General features: G+C 43.3%; 1 protein-coding gene across 1 annotated transcript in view; it reads right to left on the bottom strand.

The window, feature by feature from the left end:
• Positions 1–10,128, bottom strand: part of cttnbp2 (cortactin binding protein 2) — a gene marked incomplete at its 3' end in the record, with an annotated part of 60,091 nt that overhangs the window by 48,089 nt on the left and 1,874 nt on the right. The window contains exon 2 of the mRNA XM_023419972.2: positions 3,747–3,854. Coding sequence (XP_023275740.1) covers positions 3,747–3,854 — 108 coding nt within the window. The remainder of the gene's footprint in view (positions 1–3,746; positions 3,855–10,128) is intronic.

Here is a 10,128-nt window from a genome sequence, read left to right as displayed (position 1 = left end):
TGGGGTGAGGGAGAGAGATGGAAAAGCCCAGCAACAGGGCATGCCTTAAATAGCTAGATGCTGGGCGATAACGTGACGCTGGAGAAAGCCTGATGGCTCGGGGCATGTGTTGCATGTACGAGCCCGGACGCCGACAGCGGCTCCGTGGGCTCTCTTAGTCATATGGCAGATCACATGACTTCCCGAGGAGGCCTCCGTCCGCATGAGGCCTGGACGGAGGCCTGGTGGGCAGAAACGCAGACCGCCCATCTGGATTCACAAACGTCCGCTGCCGCCACCGCCCATGAGGATGTCGCCCCCAATCCACCTCAAGAACAAGGCTCGCTTGGTTGTAACACATTAAAGCAATGAGTGTTTATAAATCCACGCATCTTCAGCTAATTAAACTAGCTTAATGGTTAACAAGGATATCCATCCTTCTCCCGTCGGAGTGAACAGACTCAGACCCGCCGCTCGGGAGGTGGAGAGATACATGTGACCGTGGACGTTCTTATCGTGGTTTCAGTGTCGTTACATCCCTGTACTGGAGAGACTTTAAACATGGTGTCTTTGTAAAGCTATTTCTTTTTCTTACAGGGGAAACCAGTCGGCATCAGCCAAAGACTTAATCTTGGTTCTCGCTATCAACCTGATCTGCTCGGGCAGCTACTCAGCCGCCGCTCGGCCGAGGTCTTCCACTTGTGAAACAGTGAAAGCAGCTAAATTATTTCAGAAATGGACCTGAGGCCTGTGGCTTCGGTTTGTTTCCTGCTCTGAGAGGCGGGTGAAGATGCGCTCTCCAATCGCCCTCCTGGCGCAGGAGAGCGGCTGACGTGCGCAGCCGTTCGGCCGCAGCAATCATGCGATATCGCTGTCGTTTGGCTAATCTGCTTACGGCCTCCTTTCTCTTTTCTCCAGGATGAAACCTGATACGGCAGCTCAGCCAGATTTAGCCGCATGCCAATTAATCTGCGGCACCAAAGCCTCTTAATAACACCCGAACGCCACAAACAATCGGTGCAGCCGTGCCAAAGCCCATGGAAGTTTAGTTCAAGCTTTTGGAGTGGGTAAAGCGGGTGTGACGGTATGAACAGTCTGTACTGAGCCACTGTAAGGTGCTGCTGACTAATAAGGCTGGTTAGCTTGATTTGTGGTTTGATTTTATATGTATATATATTAATATATAAAAAAAAAGGGAGGTCATTGTCTGGCGAAAGTGATAGCCCTGCAGCTGGTGGCCAGATGATGCTTTTCTCCAGGCGATTTGGAGGGAGTTGCAGAGAGAACTGGAAAGCGAGTGGATGAGGGGAGCTGGCTTAATCCTCTCTGTCACACTGTCCCGCTTTATCAGAGACAATGTCAGGCCTCCATTTTTCACTCGCTCTCTCTCTCTGCATCTCATCCTCCCTCAATCGCCTTCGCTTTGGTTTCGAACCAACAATCTGGGCCTCTCCCCTCCAGATCTATCTTCCTTAACTCCGTCTCCACCTTTTTTCTTTTTCTTTTTTCGTTTATCTCCCCCTTCGTCAATCCCTGTTCCACCTCCTGTCTGCCTGTCTCGCTCGCTCTCAGACGGGGCTTATCTGCAGAACAGAACAAACAGGCTCATTGTGTTTTGCGAGAGCCATGAGGGCAGCGGGCAGAGGAGGCTTATTTCATTGAAACCTGGATAGGATATCCATCCACAGGGGGAAATGGAGCCTGCAGGGATTCTTTAATGCCAGTGGAAAACATGGGTGATTTTGGGGCGGTGAGGGTGGAACAGAAAAACAACCATCACCAGAAACACAAAGGCGCAGGGAGGAGGTGACATTGGGGCACAGACAGTCTTTAATTCAATGAAAGGGAGAGAGCAGATATGATAAGAGGAAGCAGGGAAGATGGATCTGAATAGAGTAAAAAAGAGGAGGATGTAGGCTGCAACAAGTGAGAAGCAGAGTGAGGTAGAAAGTCAATAAGTGCTGTTCGATATCAGCAAGATCAAGGACTGTAAAGCCGCACAACAGGCTCAATACCAGGAAAACAACTAAATATCTGCAGGATTAACAGGAAAGAGCACAACAGCAACGGGGATGACTCCAACAACAAAGAAAACATAAGATTTTAGATAAGTAGTCCGGACTGGGTGAATGAGTGAGCCAGAGCCTTAAAGTAGAGCGTGGACAAACTGAGGCGACCTAAATACAGAACTAGAGAGAGAGAGAGAGAGAGAGAGAGAGAGAGAGAGAGAGAAGGACCTGCAAGGTTTGTTCGGAAATAACTTGGTATTCCCGCTCCCCGCAGAGAACCGGCGACCTCCAACACGAGGGCGAGAGCCGTTCTCCAGGACGCCAACAGAGAGAGTCATCATCTGTGCAGCATCAGTATTCGGTGACCACAGATCGATTCGTCATCCTTTTAAACTCGTCCCAACCTTCATCGTCCTGTCATTACACAGGCCGCTCAATACATACACTCAGTGGTCAGGGACACCTCGGTAAAAGTAACGTCTCATCCGGTCCAATACCACAGTCCTGCAATAAATCCACCTTCAGTAAGGTTATAATACTCATACTTTAGCCTCCCTTCATTCATACAAATGGGGAAGACAAAATAATGTCAACATAACAAAATGCAGTTCAACAGCAGCCGAGATTTAATCTTCAACACCTCATGAAACCTTAGTCTAAAGGTAGATGTCCATGTGTTGTTTGATTACAAAGCAGTCCATAGAGAAATGCACAAAGCTAGCTGATGCTAATGTCAGTAGAAGAAAAGACGTGATAGAGACGAGAGTTAACATCAGACAGCTGATGAAGTTTGTAGCTGAACTCACCGACGTTTCTTCTAGACTGCTAAGTAAACAACTGCTAATGCTAACACTGGTTATATGTAGCATTAGCAAAGCTTAAAAATAGCTGCTTTAACCTACCGCTTAATTTCTTGATTAACAATCTTGTCCTGTTAAAATTTACCACACCCAAAGGAGACATATTCTTTTTTATTTTGACGAACAACCCAAAACACAAACGTATTCAGTTTCATGTGATACATTGTGAAAAAGAAAAGCATCAAATCTCTCACGTTTGAGAGGCTGCAACCAGAGAAAGCTTCACATTTTTGCCTCAAAAGTCACAATTAATCAAACAACAGCAAATCAAACAACTTCCAAATCAGTTGATGGTTAATATTCTGATAATTTCCACCAGCAAATCAAAACAATTTCACCTTTTACCCAAGCATCACCTTCCTCATTGGCTGTCCACAGTCACTAAGTAAGAACAGGAGCCAGAACCAGCTTCAATCATCTCTCTTCATTACTACTAGTTAAGCAGGTGGTGCTGGCTGGACACGAGGTTTTGATCACGCTGGCCTTTTCTGGCAGGAAACAGAGCGCTAACCAGTCGCTCAGTCAGCTCCCATCCAACAAAGGCAATTAGAGAGGCTGCTTATCAGCGGGTAATTACAAAGGAAAGAAAGAAACAGTGGGACACAGCGTTTCATCGCGGTCACACAAGTGTTCTGCATATTCCTGGGATAAAGCCACCGACCCAGATCTTACGATATCGCGCTCATTTAGAAGCATTCATGACCATTCATCTTTCATTAGAGCAAGCGATACCGACTCAATTCTTGGGCCACAATTACAGCTAATCATCTCATCATGAGCCGTTTCACAAAAGGCAGTCTGCTGCGAGTAGGTTGCGTTCGATTAACCCAGACAGCGGCGGCGATGGCGCCGGTTTAGCTAATGAGCTCAGGAGTGTGTAGGTGTCGTCTGGACTCACCCTCAGGGCCTCTATGACCAGGTCTCGGGCCTCCAGCTCTCCCTCCATGATACTCAGCAGGGTGAGCAGCTCTGGCTTGCTCAGGTTATCCATGTTGAACTCACATTTCTGCAACACAAGGTAGAAACAACATGTCAGGATCATACAGACAGTTCATGCCATTAAAACAGTCTTTCCTAACGCGCTTTCTATGCACTAAAACACATTAGTTACACAATCAATGGGGACAAAATCTACAGTTCTCAGCTTGTACAAAAAATGATGATAATGATGATAAGATTCCCTGTTTGTGTTTCGCCACCAAGTTGTTGTTGAAAACCAAGCACTTCAGATTTGTCTTATTCTTTGACCAGACTCACATCAGAACGTAATCTTAATATTATACTGTAAACACAGAAAACACACATAAAATTTAGCATGTGTCAAGCTAACGTTAGCATGACAACATGCTCACAGTTGCTTGAATTATGCTTTAATCAGATATCCAAGCCCAGAATTTCTGAATTTATAAAAACCAGAGCAGAATGAACAGAAACACGTGTGCGTCCGATGTACGTCTTGCTGTTCTGGAGTAAATCCAGCCTCTGCAATTAGAAAATGCTAACACTAGCCTGCTAGTTCAAAATAACCTCCAAGGACTTTTTTTTTTCTTTTTTACTAGTAATTGAGTATTTCTACACAGTTGTATTGCTACTTTTACTTTAGTTATACTTTTTGGATACTTTTCATACCACTGACGTTGGGCATGTTTACATTTAGCATACCAGCTAACTGTAGAGCTCAACATCACAGTAAACAACCTGCTCTGAAATGGAAGAGAAAATGTTTATGGTCTTTTTCTACAAGATTTATTATCTATTTGAGTCATTCTTTGCTGCAACAGTGAATATTTATTACTCATTTGTTTATTATCGGAAAATGAATTTTTCATTTATGCTGAAGTGCGTGTTCGTTTGTAGACACATATCACAATTAGCTCATTAGCTAGTTAGCTCACCTGCTGCCCTCTGAATAATAGTCAGTGCTAGCTTAGCTTTTAGAAATAACTGAAGTGTAGCAACTGATCATTCTCTATTTTACCTGGAATTAGCACCAAATTATTTCCAGGAAACTTCTTCGGAGAATACTTGGAAAGAAAGTGGAATTTACTAAACGGTAAAATAAAGAGTTAGCCATTAGCATACTGGTAATCGTATCCTCTCTCTCCGATCAGAGCTCAGACTGAGGAATGGAGGTATGTTGTCAACTAGCAAATAAATAAATAAATAAATAAATAAATGTTGAAAAGAAAAATTCATGATAATCCATTTAATAGTTTCAAAGATATTTCACGTAAGACCAAAACATATAACCGTCAAAGCAACTATGTACCAGTCAATAAGAGCCCTGCAGCCATGACACTAGCTAGTGTGGCTAAAAAATGACTCACCTATTTAGAAATTGCTTTACAAAATGTCTGATTTCAGAGCTTAGACCACAAATCATTAAATTCTTATACACCTTAGTTGATGATGAAAATAAATAGCTATGCAACTACAACTAAATAAGTCATGTTGTAAGATGAAAAACAGATGAATCATCCCTCATTGTGTAGACTCGATCAGCAGGAGAAAAAGTTATTTATATGACAAATGCACTACTTCCTCCCAATCTCCAACTGGCCTCATTAGGTGTCGCCCTAAAATTAAGCTAGATGCCTGGTCCTACTTCGAAGCTATTAAGGTCTAATTACATTTAGCTATAGGTCATTAAGCACCTATTTGGTCAGTGGCAACTGCAGGGCTAACGAGTGGAGATGACTGTAATTGGGAATGACCAGACCACTTCATGTCCCTTCGTGTCAATTAAAATCTTTTCCAGTCTGCTCGTGGTCTTGAGAAAAGAGGATCCATCCAGCACACTGCTCTTGCTCAGTATCACAATATTTATTATCACATTAAAAATTGTGATGCCGCGTGAGTCTACTTATAAAAAGTAAAAACAACTGTGGTCTAGTCTTTTCATGGTGAAATATAACTGCAAAAACACAGTAAATGTTGTTTATAGAACTAGAGATGACAGTGTATTTTGGGGGAGTTGCTACAATGCTAAAAAAGGTTTGAAGTTAACTCATGGGGGAAAATATGACTGTTTCCTTTAATTGTTTTTCCCATTTTAATTGTAATTTTTCCTCCATCTGATTCTGAAAACATACATTTAATTCTGTGTGAACGCATTACATTAAAAATGATTTGCTTCATATTAACAGATAAAAGATCTATAAAAGATTTGTTTTACTGCCATATGAAAATCATCCCATGAGTACTGGTGTGTATCTGTCTAAGTTAGCAGTCTTACATAATTTGAATAATAATTTTACATTTAAAACAAAAAAAAAGTCAGCTTGTAAAAATCATGCATTTTAACCACCATGTAGACCGGTTTCTGTCATAAAATGCTGCTGGTCAATTAATTCAGTAATAATATTAAAACTGAAATATTATAATGGATTGTATGAACAGTAGATATGTAACAATTGGTCGATTAATGACAGTTAATCAATCACTTGAGGCATTTTTCAAGCAAAAAATACCAACAATCTTTGGTTCCAGTGTCTCAGGTGTGAAGATTTGCTTTTTTCACACTGTTTTCTAACATTATTGATTTAAGATTTTCAGGGTTTTGAACAGTTGATCGGATGACATGAGCAATTTGAAGAAGTCGCCTTGAACTTCTGAATATTTCTAAGGGGATTTCTGGCAGTTTATAGGCCAAATGGTTAACTGAGAAAATGGCCGGTAGATTACCCAAATTTTTTTTTTAATCATTAGTTGCAGCCCTAATATAATATAATAATATGACACACTGGAAGGGGCCATTCTGCCTAGTGCTTACTTTTACTTTAAGCTGATAATACTGACTTTTACTCAATAAGATCCATTTTGTAATGGACTATTTTTCTTGCTACATTTACTAAAGCATCTAAATTGTGTCCCAACATTGGATTATTGTATTTGTGAGTCTCTGTTATCAATATTATAAAGAGTATTGTCTAGACCTGCTCTATTATCTATCTAAAGTTAAATAAGTCACAGAGGGACGGTTCAAGTGACTAACTCTAAACACATCAGGTATGTGACAGAAGTTTTGACTTTCTATTGTTAAGATGTAAAATTCAACAATAAACCGAGAGGGATTTTTGTCAAGACTTCATGATTTTGGGACAGACAGCGAGTCTTATTCAGAGTGCGGAGCGCTTTCCCGGTCACATCTCTAAACATCACGACGGCATCTGGTTCGTCCACATTCCAAAGCTAAGCGTCAAATTGTTTGTGTCCAGGAACCTTGAGAGACTTTGAGCTCATCCAAAGCAAAACCTAAGTGGGGAAAATGAGTGAAATTCTTGGCTGGACAGTTAAAAATAAAATAGAAAATGAGGTAAAGTCATAAAGAGAAGCCAAGAGATAACACTTGGTTACAGAAGAATTTCCAATCACTATGTTGGCAACTACAGCAGCCATCTGCTGAAAAGTCACATCCAGCTGCATTCGCAATATCTGGAAGCTTCTCACCCAAACCTTCAAACCGCAATAAACCAAAGAGCAAAACAGGAGGAAGTGGGGAGGGAAGCTGTGGCGCACATCAGGCCGACTGCTACCTGCTCATTCTGGTGAGGTCCAGCTGTCAGCCGGCCATTCAGGCCTGATTTACAAGCCTCCATCCGAACCCCAGCCAAGATTATTCCATTTCATCAACGAGTCTCACACACACACACACACACACACACACACACACACACACACACACACACACACGTCTCCCTCGCAACGAGTCTGACTTTGAACAGGCCGGTCTGAGTTTTCAACAAGCCGCTGCCTCGTCTGCGTCCTTTACACGCTCCTGTGACATTGTTTATTTCTCCGCAAAGAAGGGGGGAAAAGTTCAGGCTCAAACAACTGGAACAGTGGTAATAAATCCATAGGAATAAACAGGCCAACGGTTTCTCCTTAAAAAGGTTTTTCTTTTGTTTTTTAAAGTGATGTTTTAGCCAGAAAAGCCTCCTCAAAGCAGGTGCTGAAACATCCCACGGTTTTAATCAAGAAATCAGCTTTTAAACACAAGGACGGATTTGTGCCTCCGATTTTTTTTTTTTTTTCATTTTCAGAACAAGGAGCTGGAAAGTGTTGCGTCAATCACATGTTTCAGTTTAGTCAAACCACGTTTTTTTTTATTCTGATGCGATCACGGCGAAAGCCTGGAAATAAAAAGCAGGAGAGATTCCAAGGGATTGATTCACTCGCGTCGAGGCTTCCAATCGATCCCCAGGCTCCCGTTTTTCCCGGCAGCGTTTTTTTTTTTTTTCACCACTCAGAGAATTGGAGGGCTCTTGATGGACGGCAAAGCTGGGCCACGCTGGCCTGTCATGGGGCCTTTGGGTGGTGGGTGAGATGAGGTAACAGTGGGGGTTGAGCTCTCTCTCTCTCTCTCTCTCTCAGCACAGTGAGCAGGTGAGGGAAGCGAACACTAATTTGTTCCATGAGCCGTGAGCCGTGCGCCAAGGGCACGAGCGGCCTGGCCGGCATTCAGGGGCTCGCTGTTAGCCCCGGTCCACTTAATAAGAGGGCCTGTGTCATTTCACTCCGAGCCACGGGGGGAAAGGGAACCGTTCGCTAACTTCGCTGCCTTCTCCTGGGAAAAAAAAAAAAAAAAAAGCCCTGCTGTGGTCTGTAAGTTTCTCACGGACTCGTGTCCTGCTACAGCGAGCTGCAAAAACTGTGCGATACGACAGCCTGTAAATCAAAGCCTGTCACTGGGGGGGGGGGTTACCACTGGTTACAAGGAAAATGGCACCAAATCGATGAATTTTAAAGGGTTGGTTCAAGTGAATTGCCACAAAATATATTTTCTCATTTACCTGTCGTGGTAAAAAACGCAGATAGTTTTGAGATCGGCCTCACACTGTGGATTACAGCTGCAACAACCTCAAATTAAACTTTACTTGTTTACACCGGACCAAACGGAGCCGACATATTGCCGCCCAAGTGTGTGAGCTCAAGATAGCCCGTCGGCTGGACGAGCGACACAACGACACCGACCCTCGATTCAACGGCTGGGCTGGAATAAAGGCACAACATTCCCGCTTTGAACAGGGCTAATACCTGGAGGGTTAAAGTACTTCCTCTCAGGGAACCTGTGGATAGTTTTCTCTTCTTCCCACATTTAAGATCTGTTCACCTGTCTCGAGGCCAGGGTCGGTTCCTCCTGGTTTTTAAGGTGGATCGGTCAAATAATGGGCAATATACTATTAGCAGTGATTGATCCAATGTATCAGATCGGATCATTCACCACAGTTTAAATCCCATTTCCCTCCGTTGTCTTGGGCTGGAGGCAGAAATCTGACGGGTGAATATCTCCAAACCTGGACAAATAAAACCAAAGCTGTTCCATCTGCATAACAAGATAAAAACCGGTGGCAAGTAACACATTTTGTTTTTGTACTTTGGGTGAAGCAACCCTTTAATAAGTTGTAAAATTATAACGCTTAACCCCTCTGGTGACCGCTCCAGCTTGTTTACAGGGTAATCTGAACCCTGAAATCTGGTTGTCAGGAAGAAGAAGAAGCAGCAGCAGCAGTGATGACATAAGAGCTACTCATGTTAAAGGCCACTCCTCCACGATGGCAGCACACCCAACACATTCAGGAGTCCACCACACAATAGTCCCATCCAGGCATTAACACGGGGTTCGAAGGTGGGGGGGGGTGAACAGGGGAAAATCTACAACCAGGGTCTATTATTTTTGTAATTCTGGCCACAATTCCAGTCAGTTATGGGAACATTTTACATGAACCTCATTTCTTTACTTCATTCGGGTCTAACGGTCAGAAGATCAGTTTGACAGAGGACCCTCTGTTATACCAAACTTATTTGGAAGTGAAAAAAAGGGGGGAAAACACCCACTTTCACTTCCCGAACTCAACCATCTACTGCATTTCTGTGCAATGAGAGATTAAAACTAACCAACACTAAGTGAGTGGAGGTTGTCTGATCGTGGAAACGGCTCGTGTTGGGACTCCTCCTCCTCGGATCTCATCAGTTTCACGTGGTAAAAAAACAAAACATGAATGGAAACTACAAAAAATAAGAGCCTGGTTGTTTTCCTTTAACTTCAGCGGAGCAGGTCGCAGACAGGCCGTCTGCCACACTGGCATGCATTATGGTAAATGAGTGGGAGGTGACTAGCGGAATGCCTTTCATTGACCTCTGACCCCTCTCTCTGGCCACACGAGGGCCGGCCCTTCAGAGTCCTCGCAGACGAGAAACTTCCCCCACCTACGGCCAACAACAGAGAGTCTGACAGGGTTGAGGCAAAGAGCAAAGTGCTTTATTTAACTACAGCAGGC

This window comes from Seriola lalandi, unplaced genomic scaffold, assembly GCF_002814215.2.
Source record: "Seriola lalandi dorsalis isolate HSWRI2012SDOR001 ecotype SW California unplaced genomic scaffold, Sedor1 jcf7180002054614, whole genome shotgun sequence".
Taxonomy (NCBI): domain Eukaryota; kingdom Metazoa; phylum Chordata; class Actinopteri; order Carangiformes; family Carangidae; genus Seriola; species Seriola lalandi.
Note: the sequence above shows the minus strand (reverse complement) of the source record. Positions and strands in the feature narration are given on the sequence as shown.